At 35.2% G+C, this 25652-nt stretch overlaps 1 protein-coding gene across 1 annotated transcript in view; it reads left to right on the top strand.

Moving 5' to 3' along the window:
- Nucleotides 1-25652, top strand: part of LOC136027197 (probable E3 ubiquitin-protein ligase HERC2) — a gene marked incomplete in the record, with an annotated part of 290251 nt that overhangs the window by 228812 nt on the left and 35787 nt on the right. The window contains 6 exon segments of the mRNA XM_065704213.1: nucleotides 1411-1517; nucleotides 5174-5501; nucleotides 14498-14601; nucleotides 15531-15637; nucleotides 21024-21151; nucleotides 21604-21921. Of these exon segments, the coding sequence (XP_065560285.1) occupies nucleotides 1411-1517; nucleotides 5174-5501; nucleotides 14498-14601; nucleotides 15531-15637; nucleotides 21024-21151; nucleotides 21604-21921 (1092 nt within the window).

Genomic DNA, 25652 nt, shown 5'->3' with positions numbered 1-25652 from the left:
AAGGGTAAAGGAATATATATAAATTCCCACTCTCAGTTACAACTATCTTTATGTGTGTAGCCAATAAGGTTTTTAGCTTCTTTAATTCGATTAAATAGAATTTTGTGCTCTTTATAGTATCTGATCCTTTGGTGTCAGCTGGAGAGGGGAGGGGTGTGAAGGAGGGGCAAGGGGGCATATATCCCCCTTGGTATTGCCATCCCCCCTATAGATTTTGAATGATAACTTTTTCGGGTAATTTCATTTGAAAATTTATTTTCTTTTTAGAATTTTATTGAAAGATTTGAAAGGAAGCTGCAAATGTGGCCCCACCCCCCTCTAGACTAAATAAATGCATATATATATATATATATATATATATATATATATATATATATATTATATTTATAATAAATATATATATATATACTCCGTTCGTCACAATTTTTTTTTCCATAGTTGTATGTTCAATTTAGCTCAATGATTCCAAATTTGAATATGAGCTGTAATAGACCAAGGTGACATACCTTCAAAGTGGATCGAGGAATTTGGTCATATTTTTAGATGTTAAGTTTCTTATACTAATGATCTAATACTACCCATCTCCATTGGTCTTTCATAGTTCCATATGCACGTAGGACTAAAAAAATAGAAAATCAAAATTTTAGATTTTGAATCTCAAATTAAAAAAATCAAGAAAATCAAAAATTTTAACATCCAAGTTGCAGTTAATTGCCAAAAGAATGCATCTTAGAAACTACACCGCCTTTCTTTTGTTATAAAGCTTGCCTTCTAAAGTAAACTATTAAACTCGGATCATCTAATAATAAACCTTAGATATTTTGGTTAAAAATTGGAATTTTTATAAATGGGTTTATCCTCATTTGAATGTTTATTTGTTCATCGTAGAAAGTCAGTCTGATCTTGGAAAAGGATACCTAATTTAAGGTATTACGTCGGAATTTACTGGCTTTCTCTGGCCCTTTAGGATATTGTTCGACCCAACCCTTTACGTTATCATACTATCTTAAATTACTCCAGCTATATTCATGGTAATAGGCCTAAAATGTGGCTTATTTCTTAAAGTCTCAATCTCTCCTAATCTGTTTCGACTCCTGTCAAAATGAGAATTGGTTAAAAACCTTTTGAATTTTGGCTGGGAAGGCGTGAAGCTTAAAGCAAAAAAAAATTCATTTACTTGTATGATCTACCTTAAGAATTAGATTCCTTAGCCTCGCTGTTGCATTCCATTCCCTTCATATAATCACTGCTTGTTTTTATTAGCGCTTTAAAGACCACGCGCTTTCAGAGACAAGGGATGCTTTTATTTTTTTTGGAAAAACAAAAACAGTTGCTTTTAAACCTGTTGGCTGTAAAAGTGGGAAACTAAGTAAATGTATTACATCCTTACTTTATTGAGACTTGTTATAGGTGGCAGTTAATTCTGGAGGTAAACATTGCTTGATCTTATCTTCGGAAGGTGAAGTGTACTCTTTTGGGGAAGCAGACGACGGAAAGCTGGGCCATGGGAATAAGTTGTAAGTTTCATCCATATTATACTTCTTTTTTGTTGGCTTCGTTGCAATAATGCCTTGCTTGGGTTGAGAACCAAAATATTATTTTGCTATAAGTTTTGCTTTGCTATTTTTTTCTTGTTATTCTAAGCAAAGCAGGGCTTTAAGGATAGATAATTTCCTGTAGCTTCAGAAAATGAACCATACCAGTATGAATTTGTTCGAATTAGCTTATATTCCAATGGTCTAAATATTCTCTCCCTCTCAAAGGTTAACTAATAAACTAATAGCAGGCTGATTAAAAAGAGGAGAGTACCATGGATGGAATACTCAGATGGCAAAAATCGTGTACTCAGTGTTTTTCTTGCGTGTTCAAACCTACTTGTCTTCAAGGTCTCCGAGGTGCATTTAGGAAAGACAATGGGCAAGGAAAGTTGCCAATTACGCCTGGTTTAGTACACCCAAGTATGCCCATTACGCCTGGTAGTGTAGTATTGATGATGATGAGTTTTGTTTTTACTGCAAAATATGCAGAAAAATCCTTAGCTCTCGCAACAGTTACGATTGTTGGATATGCTAGGCAACAGTCCCAATCAGAAGATAGATATATATAGATACATGGTTATTTACAACAGGAATCAAACCATATAAAAAAAAACAGCGCAAATGCCTAATGGCATACTTAATTGCGTGGTATATCACCAAAAAAAGAAAAACCGTCATCAAACTTCAGCTTAAACTGATGTGCACTTCTTACGGAATCCAAACTTAAACATTCACAACAGAAAATATTACGGAAGATCAGGAACATGATTTCTTAATAACTTCAGAAATTGGTTTCTATCATTACAATATTTCTCACAGCTATTGAGACTAAATTCCAAACTTTCGGAGCAGTATTACACAAGCTAAATGCCGCTCGCACCGTTGGCCTAATTTAAAAAGAGAAATCAGAACTATGAGATGTTCGGTAATTGTGGAATTGTGAATTTGTCAGGAATAATCTGGGGAAAATTTAGTGAAAGGTGTCCAAAAACATAATTGTGGCAAATGTTAGAAATGGCAATAAGAGGATGCTGATGAAAAGAGAAGAAACTAGGAGATCCATAAAGATGGCTAACTGAGGATCTATTTTTGATATTAAAAATTAATCTAAGGGCTTTATTTTGTGGAATTCGAAGAGGTTTAAACGTTGAAGGGAAAGTTGATGCCCAAACAGAAACACAATAAAAAAAATATGGATTAACAAAAGAAAAATATATTGTCTTTAAGATATCCCTTAGGAAAAAATAGCGTAAACGAGAAAGAACGCCGATATTTTGCGAGATTTTTAAAGAGATTCTTTTCACATGTTCATGGAAAGACAGATTTTCATCCAAGATAATTCCAAAATATTTAAATTGATCAACACTTTTTAGTATCTAATAGATAAAGACAAAACGGTTCTGTTTTCTGTGAACCAGATCGAGAAAAAAGCATATATTGACATTTCTTCTCATTCAACGAAAGTAAATTTCTGGCTTACCAATCCTCTGCAGATAAATATGTGTTATTAAGATTATGAAAAAGTATGGATAAATCAGCATGGGATGCAAAAATAACAACATCATCTGCAAACATTACAATTTTACAAAGTGGTAATACCTCGGGCAAATCATGAGCCGTCAGCTAGCAATTGAAGTAAAACCCTTGAGAAGTTTTGTGACAAAAATGCTGCACACAGAGCAGAAATCATCTGAGTAATCAAGTCCTTCCAAGCTTTGATTACTGCAGCTTTGTGTGACGGAATCATTGGTCTTTGAAGCCGTGTTCCCTGGTAAGCTATCGCCTGGGGTCTCGATGATTGCGAAACACGAATTCTCGTCTGAACTGTTTACGGAATTCACAGCAGTATTCCAGACAAACAAAGTTCTTATGCACGCTCTTCGTGCCGAGCTGAAAAACTTACTATTTTGGTGAGACTCCGATACCCGACATTCTCATGTCTGCTGATTAAATTTCTACCATTTTGCTTGAGAACTTGGACAACTTTATGCAGGACACTATTTCATGGGAGCAGGTTGAGCTTGCGTTATATGCTCATAAGCTCACCTTGGCAGAAAGACAAGGGTTCCAGCAAAGGCGCGAAGTCATTTCAAGGCAGTTGCGGAACAATTTATCAAGAAGAGCCCCATCTCTTCTAATATCCTTCTAAAAGCGCTTAGGTGCCCAGATGCCACGGAAAGGCAAAGTGCAAGAAGTCTATCAGATATAGTTGTTCTTGCTGAAGAGTGCCTAATATGAGTAAGTGCTTACGATGTTAGAAATGAGTAGATATTGCTGCAAGCCGAGAACTCAGTAGAACCGCCGCCATCAAGTGGTGACCATTACTGGCATCAAATCTTCTCAATGACGGTTGCTTTGGTAGGCAGAAGTATACGCTTTTATCGAAGCTTCTAATTTTTTCATTATTATACGGCAGTGCTGACGTAGAAAGTTTTTTTTTGCTCTCAGAAAGACTTCTTCCGTTTGACAGAGCCTCCCTGACAGAAAGAGTCCTGAATGCGAAGCCGTGTATGATTGATTAATTGAAAGCATATGAAGGGAAACCCAAAAAGTTTTTTATTCCCAAAGGATTTCCCTCTTTCCGGCTAGGTCGGATTGGTCGAAACACCATGACTATTTAGAAAACGAGACCTAAGAACTGGCTGCTAAATAAAGCGTCCAAGACTAAGAGAAAGAACGGGAGTTGAACCTGGTTGGTATTTCCAGCAAAAAAAAAGAACAAGACAGACTTAAGGAATCATGACAAGAAAAGCAGGCCTCCGAAAGACAAAAACGAGCAATTGTTGACGCCCTCTTAAAAGAGGCCACTGATTACTTACAGAGAGCGGTTGCTGCAAAGGGTTTCGTGAATATTGCCTTGTCCAATTCCATATTAAAATGTGCAAGGAAAACGCGAGGAGAGGGAAAAAACAAAACAGATGAAAAAGAGCGGACTGAAAAGAACATACAAAAGAGGAAGTCAGACCTGATAAGTAGGTTCACCATTCTCTCAAAGAAGCCGAAGAAGTAAATGAGTTAGCTTGCAAGCTGAAGTCATTTGGATTGGTTTTATATGTTTTAAGTCTTAAAGTTTTTGTTTTGTTTTAAATATAACTGAAAGTTTGAAAAAAAGAAAGACCCGTCTCCAAGGAAAATGAGTTCCTTCTGAGGCTCATGAATATGATGAATATTGGGATGACCCTTCCCACGTTGGTTCTGTTGGTCCTTTTTTCACCTCTAAAAGTCTCTTGACAGGTCGTCAAGTCCCTTTTATAATGAGCAGGAATCATTCCGAGCCCGGTTCTAAATTGCAAAAACAGGTCTTTTAAAAGGAGGTTTCTTTTTTTTCTGGCTGGTAGCTTAGCCTAGTGTTAGGTACTTTTAGCATTTTTATTTTGGAAACTATTTATTAATTCAATTAAAAGATATTGCATATTTATGAGTTTTTGTTTCTCTTTTTCTATTTTCATTTTGACTTTTGAAGATTCATGTCTAATTATTGTACTTCTTAAATCTTATCTTCGTTCCTAAAATATAAGTAATATTTCAACTTAATTTCGATTTCGTTCCTTAATGTTTAACTTTATACAAGTCTGTAATACGTTTTGGCTCGTTTTTTCCCTGTAAGAGACTCATTTCTGCCTTTATTTTTTTAGCTCTTGTGATAAACCTAAAGTGATAGAAGCACTAAGAGGTAAAGAAATAATTGACATTGCTTGTGGGGGAGCACACAGTGCAGCTGTTTCAGCAGTTGGTGAGCTATACACGTGGGGCAAAGGAAGGTATGGTCGTCTTGGGCATGGAGATTCAGAAGACCAGTTGAAACCAAAATTAGTGGAAGCACTCATTGGATATAGAGTTGTTGGTGTTGCCTGTGGTAGTGGAGATGCTCAAACGCTTTGCATTACAGATGACGATTCGGTTTGGTCCTGGGGCGATGGAGATTATGGGAAACTTGGAAGAGGTGGATCTGATGGATGCAAGGTTTGCTATCTATCTCTTTGAGTCTAATAAAAAGAAGAAAAAAACCTCACTAGGCCTAAAGAGTATAGAAACTGAATAGATTATGCGTTACATAAGATTAAGTTGAGTACCGTGTACCATGATTTTCATGTGGCCCCATGTACATTTTTCGTCTTGCTTAGAATATTGAAGAAGAGAAGGCATATTTATTTAAATTAATATTGCAAATTTTGTTTTTATCCAGCTTCTATCATGAGATAAATTATTAATCTTTTCTTGATAATAATTTAAGGTAGCTTGGCTCAAGTCTAAGATTTTACTTAAACTACTTTTGCAAGATATATAATTGGAAAAGAAAATTATCAAGTTTAATTTAAGCTAGCTTAGCTCAAGTCTAAGATTTTACTTAAACTACTTTTGCAAGATATATAATTGCAAAGAAATTATCAAGTTTTAAACACTCTTAAATTTTGCTTAATATTTGATTACTATGAATTTAATACGGGTTGCAGCGGTTTCTAGCAACCAAGCAAGGGACGATCACGTCCCATGCTAAGAAATACAATACCCATAACCCCTAAAAGAAGTGTCAGATCGAAACACAAAGTACAATATTAGAACTGCCTTGTCCGAAACTCTTTTTATAGGAAACTTACTGTCTCTCCGCTTAAAAAAACAAATGACGACCGGGACACAGGGACATAGGGAATATAAATGACGACCGGGACACTCAAAGAGAAAGCGACCGGGACACAAGGAATGTTCGATTTGCAATCACCATCAACAAAGCACCGGGACACAGGGAATATAAATGATGACCAGGACACTCAAAGAGAAATTACAGACCGGGACACCGGAACACAAATGACTACCGGGACAAAAATGACGACCGGGACACAGGGAATATAAATGACGACCGCGACACTCAAAGAGAAATTACAGACTGGGACACCGGGACACAAGTGACGACCGGGACACAGGGAAACAACTACAACGGGGACGCCGGGGGCACAGGGGAATATATAAATGACGACGGGAACACAGGGGATGTTCGATTAGAAATCACCATCAACAAAGCTCAAGGGCAATCATTAGAATAATGAGGCATAGATCTGAATACAGATTGTTTTTCCCACGGACAATTATATGTTGCATGTTCAAGAGTCGGTAAACCTGACAATCTATTTATATGCACAGACAATGGGACAGCCAAGAATGTTGTATATTCGCAATTTTTACTTAGTTAAAAATATATATATATCTATCTATATTCACAGGTGGGACACAGGGACACAACTAAAATGGCGCGTAACGACTTAGGCGCGCGGGGGGGGGCCTGGGGGGCGCGAAGCGCCCCCACCAACTAGGTGTTGGGGTGGCTTGAAGCGCCACCCCAACGGCTAATAGATATAATACTCTATCATAGTCATAGTCCATTAAAGGCAGCATTGGCTGAACGTTTGATAAGAACAATTCGACCTTTAATCTCAAGTTATTGTACGTTGAAAAATACTGCTGCTTTTATTTTACATTTAGATAAAATAGTGTTGATTTACGATCGATATCTTCGTCGATCTCTTCTAATTATTTTGCTCTTGAAGTTCATCACAGTAACAATACACTTCTCATTATTAAACAATATTCAGATGAAAAGGCTGCGAAGAGGAAATTAGTTTTGGTGATACAGTTCGAATCAATCAAACAAGTGATATTTTTGAAAAGGGGAATTACTTGTGGTCCGCTGAACTTTTTAAAGTGTCAGAAGTCTTAGACACTAAACCTGTAACATACCGTCTACTTGATATGAAAGATTACGAGATTTTACGAGTTTTTATGATTATGAATTACAAAAAGTATGTATTAAATGGAAAAGATATTAAAGAGTCGAACTCGCAAGGGTAAGAGACAATTGCTTGTTCGTTGGCTAGGATACAACTCTGATTTTGATTGTTGGATTGCCGCCGAAGACGTTTACGATCTCTAACTTTTTTTTTAAATTTGTATGCAATGTCTCTGAAAGCGGTTAAAGAAAGCGGTTTTTGGACAAAACTCCCCAGCCATCAAAATTGAGGGAAATTATTAAGTTACTCTTGTTGATTGTATTCTTAAAAATACATATGATATCCTCAGAAAGGATCGAACAGATGATTTAAGAGTAAGATCAAACGATTAACCGGCTTATGGTGAGGAAGAGGAATGGATAAAATCACTTAACTCTGATATGATATATACCCGCATCTTACCTTAAATACAATGAATTTGCTAGTATGACTGATTGGTGTCACGCTATCAATAAAAAATCTGCTTGTGAAATTGGTGCCTTCGCATTCAACTATTAAACGGAACAGAGGAAAATTTAAATTAGCTCTCTCATTGAGAAGTAAATGATTCATTTCAACGATAATCTGTGAGAAATGTTCTTGGTTTTAAACGGGATATAATCCAGGGTACAAAATATCCCCCTGGCTTCTCATCTGTCAATTTTCTATTTCTTTACGCATCCTTTATCGAGATTTTGAGAGTTGGTAATACCGACGTCCCTCTCCTGTATGTTCTTGAACGAGGAACCACTCATGAACACATTCACCACTACAATATTAAGCACCTTCAGTATATTTCGGTCAACACTTTCTACTTGGTACTTTGTCACTTAATATTAAGAAGTGAATTGGGCGATCCTCTAGCAATAACAAAATGTTTGGCTGTGATTACATGTCATTTTTGACATATTCAACAAGATGGCTATTAGAAAAAAATACTTTTGTTTGTCCTGATATTGACTGCTATTTTGCTATTCTTGGACTACGGCACTTTGGTCAGGGAATTTATTATTACAGGGGTCGGTCGTCAATGTTCCGTTACAGTCTTGGCAAATAGTTTGCTAAGTTGCTCGCTCTGCATTACTTCTTACTAAAAAATATGTTGCACCGCCATCCTTGGATTTGGCGTCCTTTACACTTCATTATTGGGGCTCTGGGGAGGATTCTAAGAAAGTGTTACCCAAAATCTCTCATCCAGGGTGCGATCTCTTTGTGAACGATTAAAATCACAACGAAGTGTCAAAGGTTCAAAAAGGGCAAGAAGTACATCATCACTAATCAGTCTCAACTTAGGCCGGAAGCGTAAAATATCGCTCTTGACAAAGAAGAAAAAGTCACCAGAAGTAAAACTGTTTGACCGAAAAAGGATTTCTTTTCCTAGAAATGGTATATTTACATCAAAAAGAATCTCAACTGTCAGTCAACTCATCTCTGAATCGTTTTAACGTGGAAAATGTTCTTGTGAGTATAAAATACGGTTACTATGAACAATTTTATCTGCAGCAACCGCTCTTTGAAAACTTACATTTTCAAGTTTATTCCAGTTAAGATTATTTCGTAGATTTGACTTCCACATTTTTAGATTTTTATGTCTTTGTCAAAACATCTAACAATAAAAAAATCAGGTGCAGATGAGTGGCTCCTATGAAAATTGAGTACTTCACACTTTATTTAGACGAATCAGTGTCTACATAAATGAAATGCTGGTGAGCACAAGCAACAATCTTTCAAATTATGCGAGTTATATACAAGTCATGTTGATCCCTCTAGTGTCCTATAAGAAATTGAGAGGTGTGGGTGTTGAATATGAATATTTAAAACGGACACTGACACTACCAATATACTTAGAGATTCGACAACTAAAGATTTACGCTTGGTTTTGAAAATGAATCACGAGATATTTTCTTTGGCTTTTGTAAAAAGAGCTAATACCGTTGGAATATGGACAAATTCTCCACATTAGCTTGAAATTTTTGGCCGATCATCTCTTGTGTTTAAAGTAAATCGAATTCCACTCTCCAATTTATCCTTTCATAAATCCTACAGTACCTTATTTGAATTGACGATGCAATTCCTTGATCGAAATTCTTAACTTTTTGAAAATCGTATAACGGAAAAAATGTTTGCGAAAACTAATGGTGTCATTGCATTGGATTTTTTCGGTACTCAAGATATGTCTATTGTCTGAACGGGTATAATACGTTCAGAGTGCACCTTTGCCAAACCATTGGTGGAGAGTATTGCCTAACTCAAGAAATTGAGAGGTATGACTATTGGATATGAATATAAAACGGACACTGACACTACCAATATACTTAGAGATTCAACATCTAAAGGTTTACACTTGGTTTTGAAAATGGATCACGAGGTATCTTATAAACCTCAATTGTTACCTCCTGATGTTAGGATTGTCATTGCTAAAACTTGCTCCGTCCAATTTTATTCTACGAAAAGTAGTTGCCACTTCACCCGGATCTGATAGTCTCTCACCTCCGCAATAATTCATGCACAAAAGCAACAGGTTATGAGTTCTGTTAACTTCTTATTTTAAAAATTAAGAGCTAGTGCAAATAACATAAAACCGCTCGTTCCTCATACAATCACGAATCAACGACATATTGCTACGGGTCCACTTGCATACGCTGATTCATCATTTATCAATGGTGAATTCCTTCGAAACTTGTTTTGGCTCTTGTAAAAAGTGTTATTATCGTTTCATCATGGACAAATTCCCCTCATAATTTTGAAATGTTTGGTCTATTATCTCTTGTATGTAAAGTAAATCGGATTCCGCTCTCCAGTGTATCCTTTCGTAAATACTACAGGACCTTATAAGAATCGACAATGCAATTCCTAGATCGAAATTCTCCATTATTTGAAAATGATATAACCGAATAAATATTTGCGAAAACTAATGGTATCATTGTATTGGATTTGTCCGGTACTCAAGATATGGCTATTGTCTTAACGGGCATTGTACGTTTAGAGTGCACCTTTGCCGAACCATTAGTGGAGAGTATTGACTGACTCTCGCTAAATTAATTTGAAACCTATTGGTAAATTACCCCTGATGGCAGTATTCTATTAGACTTGGCACCATGAACACAAATCTAATAATCAGTGTTTTCCATTTTAACCCCTACATGTCCAAACACTTATCCTTTTGCATTCTCTTAGATTTTTTCGACCATATTCAAAGTGTTAATAATACCCTTATCATTGTGAACAGTAGCCCATCAAATGTAAAGACGGAACATTGGCTAGGCATCTTTTAAACAGCAATGAATATTGAATTTTTTGATCCTTTTGGCCTACCGTAGGCTTTCTACGCGCTTCAGATTAAAAAATTCCTTGAGCAAAATGGAAATTCTATTATTCAAAATCGGAAGCAAGTGCGAGATTTATCAACCAAAAGTTGTAAGTTTCTTAGCATTCGTGGTGACAATCCTCCATTGAACGAATTTCTAGTTGGAAATGCTCTTTCCTACATATGTAATTTAAATTTCAGTGCCTTAAGAGTGAAATAATTTTAAAATGTCTGTGAATTTGATTGTTAATATAACTTGTATGCACAAAAGTCTGTGTCCTTCATATTTCTTCTTCAATGTATAGGTTACCCTAATTAATGACAAGTGGTGGCAGCTGGTAAGGATTAAACTTGTATTCATCTTGGGATGAAAGCTCTGGGTCATATTTTCTACTGTAAAATGTAACTTCATTTCTATTATATCTCTTCGTAAAGTCAATAATACTATTTTAATTCATATTATAAAAGTCAGTAGGTTTATAATCGTAGTAGCCGATATCTTAACAGCGATGCCTTAAAAACCAGATTCATATTATTCAAACAATTGAAGTGTAGACCAGGTTTTTCTTCCCAAAGCAATTTGAAACCACGACGACACCAGTCACTTGAATTTAAACTAAAATCACGTTTAGGGTTTCTTGCTATCGTGCCAGGGTAAGTAATTTCCTATTGATCACATTTATCATAGTGACAATTGGAGAGTAGAAAACCTCTACTATAAGACTCACAAATCTCTTCAAGACAATAATTATAGTCTTTAATTTACACAGCATATCCTCCATGGAATTCACATGGATTGCCTAATCTACACTTTTCATAACAGTCGTCAACGAAAGTACAATTCTCACAGGATGAACAGCTGCTCAATGTATAAGAACATACTGGACATATGTAAAACATTTTTTCGAAGCTGACTATGTCACTTCCAAAAAGAAACTGACTCGTAATCAATAAATTGAATGTATTCTAGGGAATGGAGTAATCGAGTGACGTCACAAAACTTGTTTACACAAGATTTTTCTACTTATTTCTTGTTGCCTTGCTAAATAGCTGTATAGGTAGTGGTTAAAAGCAAAACCACAATATCATTTTGTTTTGTTTCAAATAATGTATCTATAAATTGTGAAATTGCATCTTGACCGCGACGTAAAATTTTCGTGCAATAGTCCAAAGACGGGGACTCATTCTCATTGTGTCGCTAAGCATTCTTTGAGAAAATATTTTCCTTTGAAGAGTTAACTCGAAGATCATCGTTAAGAATCAAATATTTTTCCATATTCATTAGATTCCGTATGATTTTTTTGCTTCTCAAAGTCATTTTCAATTCTGACACTCTCACTACCGATTACAGACTAACAATAATTTTTTCTCCCTAGTAACAAACTTTCTCCTTTTTCATAAATTAATCCAGATCTTTATCTTCAGTATATTTCACTAACGTATCTAATCCCTCTTGTAATCTTTTTATATGTATAACATTTACTTTTGCTGCAAAGCATGACTGTTCTTCTGACTTGAATTTGCTTAATGATATAAATTGTCGCACAAACATCTCCTCCGATTCCAGGGTTAGCCGGCAAGCCCATTTAATTTCCACTGCAGCATTTGCCACTCTAGGTTTCATTTCACCGTTTCACTCTTTTTCAATACTTGAGCAAATCAAGCAACTCATGCAAGATAGCGTCACCCTCAACTCCAATTACGTAACATGCACCTCTACCTCTTAAAAAACATTCCTTATTACGTAACATGCACCTGCTGGTTGTCATGGAATGTTGGGATAGGGATGTTGTGAAATGGTAGATTATGGCACCGTTAAAAGCAGGGATAGGGTACCGGTTATAAGCATTATGGTGTTACTACTGACGGTTGACCGAAAAAGAGCCATCTTCGGCAATCTGTCATCATTCCTCCGCAGAACTTGCCCTATGCATCTCAACCTTTCCCTCATTATTGCCTATGAAAGCGGGACTGAACCAGACTTTTCTTACAGCCTGCTGTTTGAAATACCGTCAGTCAGCTGAATACCCAAAAACAATCCGCCGCCAATTTCTTTGGAAAACATCTAGCAAGTTTTTATCTGTTTATCGGAGCGCCCATGCTTCAGAACCATATTTGACCACTGTCATCATTCTAGCTTTCAATAATCTAATCTTGGTTTGCAGACTTATCTTCCTAATCTTCCAAACTTATTTTTAACTGTGAAAAACACCTTGAACCTTGACTATTCTACTTTTAACATTTTCATTGATCCCACCGTCTTGACTAACAATGCTATCAAGGTATGTGAAGCTGCCCGGCATTATCAATCTTTTCGATACCCAATGTAACCTTTTCGTCTTCATTTATTCCTAGCCTTAGCGACGTCGTCTTCTTAGCATTTTTCAAACCTATTCTAGCACCCTGAACTCGCAAAGCCTCTAAAAGCTCATTCATTTTGCTCACACTTTCATCTAGGATGCTTAAATCTTCAGCTTTGTCTAAATCCAGGAAAGTTTTTCCTCTCTAAGACAATGTCCATCAAAACGACCCATATAAAGGGGGATAGAACACAGCCGTGCTTAATTCCCGATTTAACATGAAGCCAGCTGCTAAACTCATTTCCTACCTTAACCGCAGCAATGGTATTCTCGTATATAGCATTAATTACTTTAATGCATTTGGCTTGCATGCCATTCAAGGATAAGATCTTCGCTAAAGCTCTTCTATCAACAGAATCAAACGCTTGCTTAAAATCCATAAAACTGAGAACCAAAGTTGTTTGATGACTCATGTACCTCTCAATTATTAACCAAAGAGTGGAAATTTTGTCGACACATCATCTACCCTTTTTAAAACCGCACTGTTTCTCTCTTATAGCTCTGTCTACAGCATCTCTGAGTCTAAAAAGTATCATTACTAAGTTATTTGCTACATACAGAGACCAAACTGATGTCTCGATAGTTACCACACTTACTCTTATCATCGTTTAATTAGGGTTTTCCCAAATTCGCTCGGTACTTCCCCTTTTTCAAAATTTTCATTCGTATTCATGGGACGAGAAAACAAAGGACAGATGCTACTTCATTTATTCATTTCATTTAATACTATGAAATCTAACTCTAATACAATGATATTCAAAAGAAAGTAAAACGGAAGAGAAAACATATACGGCCGATATTGCAGACCCAAAAGCTGAACTAGTAGGGGGCTTAATCACTACAACAACATTACAAATGCGGGAAATAGATCAATACATAACGGAAAAGTGGCCAAAGTTATGGACAAAAATTCAAAATCCGGGCGAAGATCAAAAACGTTTTATTTTTAAATTGTTGTTCATACAAGCTCTTACCCATAGCGTACGGTTTTAATCTAGGAAATTCCCAAATGCACATCACAGCTTGTCTCAAAGGTTGCAGATGATGGGCCACTTGGAGCATCTTTAAAGTGTTTGTAATGCTGTAGTCAGTCAAGCTGTAGTAATGCTGTAGTTTCGAGGGAAGTAAAGTCAGACCTTTATTACCTCAAGAAGTGAACACTTGCAAATAAATGGTTAAGACGTAATTCATACGATATATATGATCATTTTCTGTTTGAAGCTGTGAGTTATAAATACAAACAAAAACAGGTAAAATGGGTTTAAATATTGCGAATGAATAAAATTAATGTATTTCAGTGTATTATTAGAAGCTGAAGATATGTTTTAAGCAATTATCGAACTGGAATCTAGCTCGTGAATACACTGAAAAATATTGGGATTAGTTTTGTTTAAATGTGTGTCGGTGTTTCGGAGTGGTGAAAAGAAAATGGGTTTACTGCTAGTTTAACTAATTTAATTCCTTTCAAGTTAAATCAATCGTTTCACTGGAGCTTTAGAAGGTTTAAATGTTTTTATCCTCTCTTTGTAGGTTCCTCAAAAGATTGAGACCCTTTCTGGACTTGGTGTCATCAAAGTTGATTGTGGATCTCAGTTTTCTGTAGCTTTAACTAGAAGCGGTGCTGTTTATACTTGGTAAGCACGAACTTGATGTCAAATCGAAAAGTATTGTAGCGAATTTGCTGGGTCGGGTACTCATTACAGCAAAAACTAAATATTACTTCGAATTTGTAGTACCTTCTGCCAATGCCGTATCCAGGGTAGTTTAGGTTGTTTGACCCCCCCCCCCCCCACAGAAATGTTTGTCTGAATCGTAAAAACGTAGCAAAAATTAATATAAACGTATTTTAGATGCGTTTCTTAAAGTTGTTTCTACCCCCCTCAAAAAAAAAAAAAAAAAAAACAACAACAAACAAACAAGAAATAAAAACAAAACCGTTTGTAAATCTCCCTCCTGCAAAAAAAAAATCTGGATACGGTCCTGCCTTCTGCATCTTAACCTCTTTACTTTCACGTTTTAACCTCATAGTAAATATTACAATTAAACATGTAATTACACGAGTGGATATTTTTTCGGCTTGGAGCTATTTCATACCTCTGTTTATTATTATTTCCTGGGTTTGTATTTGACTTGCTTGTTTCATTTTGTCTCTGGGCTCGCTATGTTTCTTCTTATTACTTAATGGCCTTTAATTTTTTTGTTCAGTATGTTTTTAAAAAAAAATGTTCTAGGTTTATATTTCGTATACTTTTCTAAATAGTAGTTTGTTTAAGATTAAATTTTTAACAAATTTGAAAAATTTTAATCGTCAAAATAAAATTTTACACCATATCGCATCAACCATTTTGACTCTGAGCAAATGTTTTTAGCTTTGAGTTCAGCTTATTTTTTTTTATTCCTGTACTTTCAATATAGATAGATAAATAGACAGATAGATAAGTGTATTTCAAATGCCCATAGGTCATATACTCACAAAAACTATATGTTAGAACTACTTTACTATATGTTAGAACTTTTAATATGATATTAGCGTGTTTACACTAAATAAACGTTATTCTTTTAGGGGCAAGGGAGACTATCATAGGTTAGGCCATGGAACCGATGATCATACCAGACGCCCTCGCCGTGTTGCTGCACTTCAAGGGAAAAAGGTCACTTGTATAGCAACGGGTATGTACTTTTTTTGCTATTATCTACTTTACTATAAACATCTTTATTGAAATTTTCTGTTGATCTAGGGTATCTTTAAAAGATCGCCAGATTTGAAGAACCCGTTATTTTTATTTTTCATTATTGGCAATACTGATTTTGCATCTTCTGTTATCACTGATAATTGAGGTTGTATTTTGATGCTGTACTTCGGTTTTCCAGCATATTGTTTGTTATGTATAGTCTTGAAAAGATACTGTACGGAACAGCGAGCGTTGAATGTGAAAACTCACTACAAAAATCGCCAAAGTTCTGCGGAAACCGTTTGGAAACTCCGCACGATTAAAGGACGCAATATCGCACCAAGTGAATCCACTATTTGTAGGCTTTTCTAGAAATTATAAAAAAATTGGTCGACAGAAGACGTCAAAAACGCGAGTTAGCGTGTCGGTGTGCAATTTGAGCCGAGGTTTAATCTATTCTTATTTTCTTTTAATATGGCCAAGAAAGGGTTGTCACGGTAAATGGAACTCGCTGTCGTATTATGCTCTCTAATTTCCTTTGGCCCCCTTTTGATTAAATGAACGTCGAAAGTTTTTGATTCTAACAAGATGTTGCAACTTGCCTCACTTCAGGAGACATTATCTCCCTGCAGCGTGAGAAGTTCCCAGACAGACTAATCCTTTAACGAGGAAAAAAGCATATCCACGTTGATCTTGTGACCGGACACATTGTGATTTTTACTATAGGGAAACACTAGGTCACGTGTTCACAAAAAAAGACCCAGTAATCGGTTGGAATTCAACCAAGGAATTCTACGGATTGTCAACGAAGTTGATAGGGAAATGTGTGAGCAAGCGCTAGTTAATTTCATGGACACAACGTATGCTAGTAGGGCTATTACAGGGTATCATATGACCGATATTGTGCTTCATGTAGAATCACAACATCTCCTGAAAAGAATTGTACGTTTTTTTTTTTTTTTTCTTTTAAATAAATAAATTCTATATATAGCAGTTTCAAATCTGGCGTTGTTTTGAGATATTTTTTATTTTATTCAAGGGTGCTAATTTAGGGGGGTCAGGGAACAAAGTGCCCTTCCCATATTTTATAAAACGTCTATTTTGTACCTACATAAAAAAGAACTTTCGAAGAAAAGCCTTGACTCCTTTCCCCCTCTTTTCCATAAATTTAGGCTTGACTCCTTTTTAAAATTATAAAAAGGCTTGACTCTTATCCTTAAATTTTCCTGAATTTGTGCTGTATCTTTCATCCTCAGTTTCTGTTTTCTATAATAATGAGCATAAAAAAAAAGCATAATGAGTTTTCTATAATAAGCCAATATAATTATAAACATTTCGGATCACCCTTAAAAGTTGCGAGCCAAAGTATAAGTTTTTTGAATAGTTAGCTACTTCGTCGCACAGGAATTTTATCATAATTGTTACTTATCTTGTAGCTGTTAACCGTAGACTTACCGCTTAATTTCCCGCTCACTAATTTCATCTAACAATATGAACTACAATTCATTATTTTTGATTCCGTTCTTGAGTCATTATTTCGAGTTGAAGCTGGAATAAGTTACAGAATGAGTAAACAGGGTAGTATCTTAAAATTATAGAAAACGTCCTTTCAAATTTTCACTTGTAAACTAGATCGCTTTGTTAACTATATCAGTTACTCAGTTGATTTAAAGTTGAAACTGTCATAATTAAATTGATTATTATGATTTTGTTTAAATGGCGACTATTGAGTCCGACCATATAATACCCGTTGTCCTTTAAATAAGCTTCCTGTGCCTTTCATAGTCTCCGAACGGTCTAGATTTTCGCCTAAAAATGCTATTACAAATTATTGGAACATAAAAAAAACCTTTTTTTGATCAGAGTTACTGTTAATATTAAAAACTAAAATCAAAGCTCTGCTAATTAGTATATATTAATTTGTGAATAGCTCCCAGCCTTTCAGCTATCGGATAAATAATGACAATAATTTTAATAAATGTTTTTTGGCATTTATTTTTTGGTGTGAGATAGAGTGCGAAGTGTGGTGACATCAGTTTCTTCTGTGTTTGTTTTTTTTATTCTGTTTGTATTGTCGCCCGGCTTTCGAGCCAGTCTCCCTGCCGGGGATGTTATGTGAATAGTATTAAATATGCATAGTTAAAGGATAATAAAGAACTTGAACTTGAGATGTAGACATCTATAATACAGTAAACTAATATTTAAATACAATGAAATAGAACAATTGCTAGAATTAACAATCTTAATTACAATGCTATTATTATGACAAAGACTGTTATTGGCGCCTCCTGTATATAAGAAGATAAAATTGTTTGTTATTACACAGGCTCGCTTTTATGAAGTTGAAAGAAAGAGTCTTTTACGTTTTTTTCAACTTGCAGAGTTGAAAAAATTATCAAAACTCTATTGAGAATCTATTTTAAAACTGCTCAACGTTTTTTCTGCATTTCCAGACGATTAAGAAACAGATATAGCCGAGGTAAGATGGTAACATAAGCTCTTAGTCAAGAAAAAACTCATGTATCGTCGAAAACTTCGTATTATTTTCTAGTTCAATCCTCAGAAATACGACATGTACTAGAATTTTGGTATAGTAGTTTTTATTGCATTTTCAATGTTTAAATGGTGTTATCTGTCTAAATGCACCGACTTGAATATTTAAAATGGAAATGCTGAAACATGTACGGATTCGGTATGAAAAGGAAGTATATTCTATTTTTCTACTAAATGATTTGCTTTTCCAAATTTGTATTATGTGTGCAAGGGCTGGTGTAGCCTAGCCGTATTTGAAGGATACTGATCTTTCTTTGAACAAATTATCTTTCTTTTAAAGATTTGAATGATCATTCTCTTTATGATAGAGCACCTTATTAATTCTTTATATCTGTCTTGAAGCAAACAGGACTCCTTTGTCTCTTTTTAAGTTTTTAGTGTATTGTCGCAATTTTATTGCCTGTTTTATGTTGCCGTTTTTGTTTTTCGATCCTTTGTGACGCATTATAGCTCTAGTTTTTATTTATGTTTTAATGTTCTTACACAATTCGTTTTCTCTACTTACCAGTCTTTCGATATTTTTTTGTTATTCTTAATGATTCTTTTACTTCCATTGTGCTTATTATTCTAACCGGTCAGATATTATTTGACTCAAAGCGTAATTGGCTGTGTTTTAGCTTATGAGAATTGCTTACCAATCAAGTATAATTTATTTATCCGGCGCATTGTAATATTTTTTGCAAAAAATTTAATTGCTCCCTCTCCTCAAAAAAACAATGTAAACTCTATCAGCTAGCCAGATCTGTTTTCTCTCACACTGCTTGGATTTTAAGATATCTAGAAGTATTTTTACAAAAAAATTAGACGTGGTATATCATCTTTCATCACGACTTAATCTGATAGAATTCAGCCCACATTGTGTTCAGCTTTGCACGTTTTAGTCTGAAAAAAAAATACCACAAAGTAATTGAAACCGTCAAGACTTGATCCTCAACTATTTATCCCAGGAAAGCCCATCTACTACACCAAGGGGAGACAGGAGAATTACCCTCTTCTCAAAGATTTATTGAAAGACTCACACCTCCTGGATAGCCTGCAATTCTTAACCTTAAAATGCTTCCTTTTCTTACGTTTTGATACGCCCCCAAAAAACAAATTTCATAGATTTAGAACCTTTTGGCTCAGAAGCTTGAGTCTCTGAGGACTTTTCAAAAACGAATGTTAAATTGGGACGAGTTTATAATCAAGCCCATGTTTTCCGAATTTTGGTGAGGGAGCTTTTGGTCAATGTTAGACGAGGAATCTCTGCTTTTCCTTCGAAACTCTAAGTCAGAATTAGAAACTGCCAGTGGCTGTGTTGCACTTTTTACAGATTTTGCAAAGAAAACCCAATAAGTGGATTTCTCTAAGAGGATAAACTGAGGATGCACTCAGTCATTTAACTTACTGGTCTATCCAATACCAACCGTCACCACTGCCATCTTCATATTCATCGACGCTATTACTGTTGTCAGGAGATAGTTAGTTTCGTCATCATTGAGGTCATCTTCTTCGTCGTTGTCTGGTGCTGTTGTTTCTTTATCATCATCGGTCATATTGCCATTGGGATAACTGTTGTCTCTGTTGGGGTTTACCCACACATTGTCCCAACAACGCTTTAGTCTTTCGTAACCTTCCTATCTATCGGTACTTCTTCAATTCTTATTTTATAAGGATTGTCTCTAAACAAAAAAAAAAAACAGACGAAGAGAGAACATGTCAAAAAAAAAAGAGAAACCATGCAGAAAATATTGTGGGAAATCTTTAAGATGTCAATATTGTAAAAATCCAAAAAGCTCCCCTCCTTACTCAATCTTTAAAGCTCCCTTCCAAACGTGGATTATTAGCAGGGAATTTTTGCTTAGTCAGGTGGCTCGGATGAATTTCTTGTTCACTGAAATTTTTGTGGAAGGAATTTTGCCTGTTTTTATTTTTCATTGGTTGAATTTTGCTTATGACGATCAGGGGCGAAGCTTGGGGTTTAGATTTTTTGGGGGGGGGGATAGAGAATTTACCGATAAGATCGTCCAGAGTGCCGACAAATGTGGACACATGAGCTAAATTAAGCTAAAAACATACGCTAAATTTCAAGGTGTCGGCTTAGAGCACCGGAACCTTGGAACTTTTTTCGGGGGGGGCACCTCCCCTTAAAAAGCTTTCTTTGCAAAAAATATCTGGTCCTGTAAAAGTAAACAAAAAGGAAAGAAACTACATAAACTGTCTACCATTTTTTCAGTTTTTTTTTTTCATTTTCCCGTAAAATTTCTGGTGAATAAAAGAAAAATGCTACGAAGCCTTAAAACATAATCAATTGCAGATCTTTTAAGATATTAATGTAATGCAAGTAATTTGGCAGTGTAAAGTTTGAATTTAAAGTTATCTCCCTCAAGCAAACCTTTCGGATTTATGTTATTTGTCGTAATTAGTGCAATTCACATAGCCTTAATAAAATGTAAATGTAAAATTGGGTGATTAAAATATGTCCTAAAAAGAAACTAAGAGGATATTATTTACATTAATATGGTACGGTTTTTAGAGTTTTTAGAGCTGTTTTTAGAGTGACGTCCTAAATCAGAGCTGTAAAGTAATTTCCTTTTCAACTATTTTATATAAAATAACAAAAGTATACTACACAAGTTTTGCACTTACTCAAAAGTTTTGATTTTAAGGTTTAGATTAAAATTTGATAAGCATGTCGAGTCTAGTTCTTAAATTCTTCACTATTGTTAGCTTTTATTTCCTATGAGAAATTTAACTATTTTAGCCTCATGGAAAGTTATCTTGTTTTGTTAATTTTGAAATCATATTCCATGATCCGCCACCATATGTAAAAAAAATATACTTTTGAACAGGTTCACTTCATTGCGTTGCCTGCACAGAAGATGGGGAAGTGTATACCTGGGGTGATAATGATGAAGGACAACTGGGAGACGGAACTACATCGGCGATTCCTCGACCCAGAGTTGTTGCAGCACTGCAGGTACATACAACCAATTATTTTATTTATTTTTTTTGCATAAGAAATATGATTTCTAATTTAAATCCCAGAAATATTTTTTTCTGTTAGATTGACTTGCGTATTACAGGACTTTATGTCTGCTCGTTTTAGGTTTTGGTGTCACTCTTGACGTGGCATCTCTTTTTTTTGTCAAAAGCTAGAAACCAATTTGCAGAATTTTTAAATATCTTTTGCCGAAAGTTTAGTTTTTATATTTTAATAATTTGATACGTTTTTTTTTTGTCCTAAATTTTAACCCGACAACACTTAGAAAAATTATATCTAGACAGAGAATGTGTGACTAAAATTACTAGAAATTACATTAAAGGATAAAAATAAATGGAGACAGGGAAGAATCACTACATTAGTGACAAACCACCAGTAGTAGCATTACTGCCTGTCTGAAAAATTATTTAATTTATTTTTTTCATTAGGGTAAGAAAATTGATCGAGTCGCCTGTGGTTCTGCCCATACACTTGCATGGAGTACAAGTAAATCAATACGAGCAAGTACAAAAGGTTGTCGTCTACCCTCCTCTGTTCCATTGGAATACGACTTTCTTCGAAGCATTCCTTTACATGTCCTACGAAATAGGCTCATCTTGCTGAATTATGTCTCAGAATTGTTAAGTCCAATGGTACCATTACTTCCTCTTGGACATCTAACTTCGAAAGATTACCTAATTTCAACGGATATCAATAAATTACGGCCATTGATTCCTCCATCAGTCAAAGAGGCTTTATTTAAAAAAGTGAGTTCTTTGACTTTTTTGTGCTTTATTTTTCTAAGCAAATTTCACCCTCAGTTTTATTCATTGTTACTGCCCTAAATTTTATATTTTTGATTGCTCTTGAGTAGGAAATTGATAGTGTGTAGAGTAGATATAGTACATTCCAGATACAAATAAACAAATGCATAGTTTGACGCTTGCAAATAAAGAAATTTAGAGTATACCTTTCACAAAGAGTCGATAGGTGGCTGGATAGGTTGGTATTATTTACAATCTTACTGAGTCTTTCCATCACCACCCCGCAACTCCCACCTCCCTGCCCTCCTTCACTCAGAAGAACACTATATATATATATATATATATATATATATATATATATATATATATATATATATATATATATATATAAGTTGTCTGTCTGTCTGTCGAGTGACGTCCGTGTTTGTCTGAATTATTTCATCATATACCAATTCAAAACCGAATGTATTCAAGCCGATGTAGCTGAGTTGGTAAGGCGTTATGTTCCAGGTTCTAGGTTCAAGAGGTTCCGGGTTCGACCCTTGTCTTTAGCAGTAATACAAAAGAAGCAAAAAAAAACTAAAAAAGGTAAAAACTAAAAAAAAAAAACTAAAAAATAAATAAATAAAAAAACTAAAAAGCTAAAAAGGTAAAAAACTAAAAACTAAAAAAGAAAAAAAGCTAAAAAACTAAAAAAAATGTAAAAACTACAAAAAAAAACTAAAAACTAATAAAAAACTAAAAAAGCAAAAAAACTAAAAAAAATAAAAAAGGTAAAAAACTAAAAAACTAAAAACTAAAAAAGAAAAAAAAACTAAAAAAGGATAAAAACTGAAAAATAAAGGAGATAAAGAAAACTAAAAAAATATAAATAAAAATAAAAAAAATAAAAAAGGTAGAAACTACAAAAAACTAAAAAGAAAACAAAGCAAAAAAGCTAAAAAAAAAGGTAATAACCAAAAAAAACTAAAAAGAAAAAAAAGGAAAAAAAACTAAAAATTTATTTCATCATATACCAATTCAAAAACGAATGTATATACAGACCGAGACACCGGGACACAAATGACGACCGGGACAGCGGGACACAGGGAATATAAATGACGACCGGGACACTCAAAGAGAAATTACAGACTGGGACACCGGGACACAAATGACGACCGGGACATAGGGAATATAAATGACGACCGGGACACAGGGACACAACTACAACGGGGACGCCGGGGGGCACAGGGGGATATTTTTAATTTTTTATATAAATGACGACGGGGACACAGGGAATGTTCGATTAGCAATCATCATCAACAAAGCTCAAGGGAAATCATTAGAACCATGAGGTATAGATCTGAATACGGATTGTTTTTCCCATGGACAATTATATGTTGCATTTTCAAGAGTCGGTAAACCTGACAATCTATTTATATGCACATACAATGGGACAGCGAAGAATGTTGTATATTCGCAAGTTTTACGTAGTTAAAAACATATATATATATATATATATATATATATATATATATATATATATATATATATATATATATATATATATATATATATATATATATATATATATCTATTTATATTCACAGGTGGGACACAGGGACATAACTACAATGGCGCGTAACTAATATGGCGCGTAACGACTTACGCGCGCGAGGGGGCTTGTTGGGGTAGCGCTTCGCGCAACCTCAACAAGCTTCGCGCCCCCCCCCCAAGCCCCCCCCCCCCGCGTGCGTAAGTCGTTACGCGCCATATTAGTTACGCGCCATTGTAGCTGTGTCCCTGTGTACCACCTATGAATATAGATAGATTTATATATGTGTTTTAAACTACGTAAAACTTGCGAATATACAACATTCTTGGCTTTCCCATTGTCTGTGCATATACAAAGCCTTATGTACTAATAATGACGTCATATGCAAACGCTCTTTTTACAAACAAACAAACATGCATACACACAACTCGTTTTTATATAGATAGATAGATAGATAGATAGAATACAAATTAACTGCGTAAAACTTGTGAATATACAACATTCTTCGCTGTCCAATTGTCGCTGCATATAAATAGATTGTCAGGTTTACCGACCCTCGAACATGCAACGTACAATTGTCCATGGGAAAAACAATCAGTATTAAGATCTATACCACATTTTTCTAATGATTGACCTTGAGCTTTGTTAATGGTGATTGCAAATGCTAATCGAATTGGGAATTGCAATCTTTTAAATTGAAAAGGCAGATCCGTTGGAATCATGGGAATGCGAGAAATAAGAACAGCCTCACCCTCAAAAGGCCCTGTCAAGATTGTGGCCTCTATTAGGTTTTCCATTGTTTTTTTACGGCAAGTCGCGTGCCATTGCAAAGCTTTGGTGGGTTGATATTTCTTAAAAGTATTATTTGTACGCCTATTTTTAGTTGTAGCATGTGTGGTGAAAACCCTGAAAGATCCACGGAATTAAAAAATTCAGATGGACAATTAACCGCTTCATTTGGTTCCAAAACTGTGTCGACTGACTTGTAAAGGACTGCCTGGTCTCGAATCTTGGTCAAAACAATATTGTTGATTTCGTGGACGTCTATATTTTTGGGTGCAAGAATCGCTCTTTCACTTAGCCATTTATTATTTTTATAATTGTTTTGAATATTCGGAAATACTTTTTCAATCAATTCATTTTTGGACGTCACTAAATTACAGAAATCAGCAGGTAGTTGTATACGTCCTGAAATTGAGTCTACTGGGAGCTTTCCGTTTCCAATTGCCAGCAATTGATCTGAAAATGTTTGACCAGAGTCATCGTTTTGCAATCGGACACGCATATTTGTAGTTAATTTTAATGTTTTTACGTGTGCCCATAAATTAGAATTTTTCAGGCAAGCATTCATTTCGTCTGCAGGGGTTGATCTAGGTATTATAGGTAATGTTTGCCTGAAATCTCCCGCAAGCAATATTAATGTGCTGCCAAAGGGTTTCGAGTTCCCTCGCAAATCTTTCAAGCATTGATCCAGAGCCTCGAGCGATTTTTTGTGTGCCATTGTGCACTCATCCCAAATAATAAGTTTGTATTGCTGCAATACTTTACCCATCCCAGATGATTTGGAAATATTGCACGTGGGAGTTTCTGTAGAATGCAAATTCAGAGGCAATTTCAAAGCGGAATGAGCAGTTCTTCCACTAGGCAGCAATGTTGCGGCTATTCCGGACGACGCAATTGCCAACGCTATATCATTTTTTGATCGAATTGATGCCAGAATCAGTTTTATCACAAACGTTTTACCAGTACCTCCTGGCGCATCCAAAAAGAAAATTTCTCCAACGTTGTTATCGACACAATGCATTATCGTATCATAAATGTCTTTTTGTTCCGACGTTAACTTGGAAATGTTATTTTGTACATACGACAATAGATCTCTCGTACTGTAACTTTGTTCACGATCCATTTCTACACATGTCGAAACAGCAGCGATACGGTTAGGTGAAGGCATTCCCAAATCCTGAAGAGGTTTGTTTGCCATACATACGCACAAATCTTCTATAATAACTAAAGTGTAGTTATAAATTTCTGATGTAAAATCAAAAGTCATATCTGACGTCTCTAACTGTTTTCGATGGAGTGTATCTTCGGACATTTTTGACTTATATTTTTCCCATAACTCTGTAGGAGTTGATGGAGAGCAAGTTGTTAAAATGATGCCAAACAATGCACGAATTTGACTTGGAGTTGACGTTTCGCA

The sequence above is a fragment of the Artemia franciscana genome, chromosome 5 (assembly GCF_032884065.1).
Source record: "Artemia franciscana chromosome 5, ASM3288406v1, whole genome shotgun sequence".
NCBI lineage: Eukaryota > Metazoa > Arthropoda > Branchiopoda > Anostraca > Artemiidae > Artemia > Artemia franciscana.
This window is presented reverse-complemented; position numbering and strand designations above follow the sequence as displayed.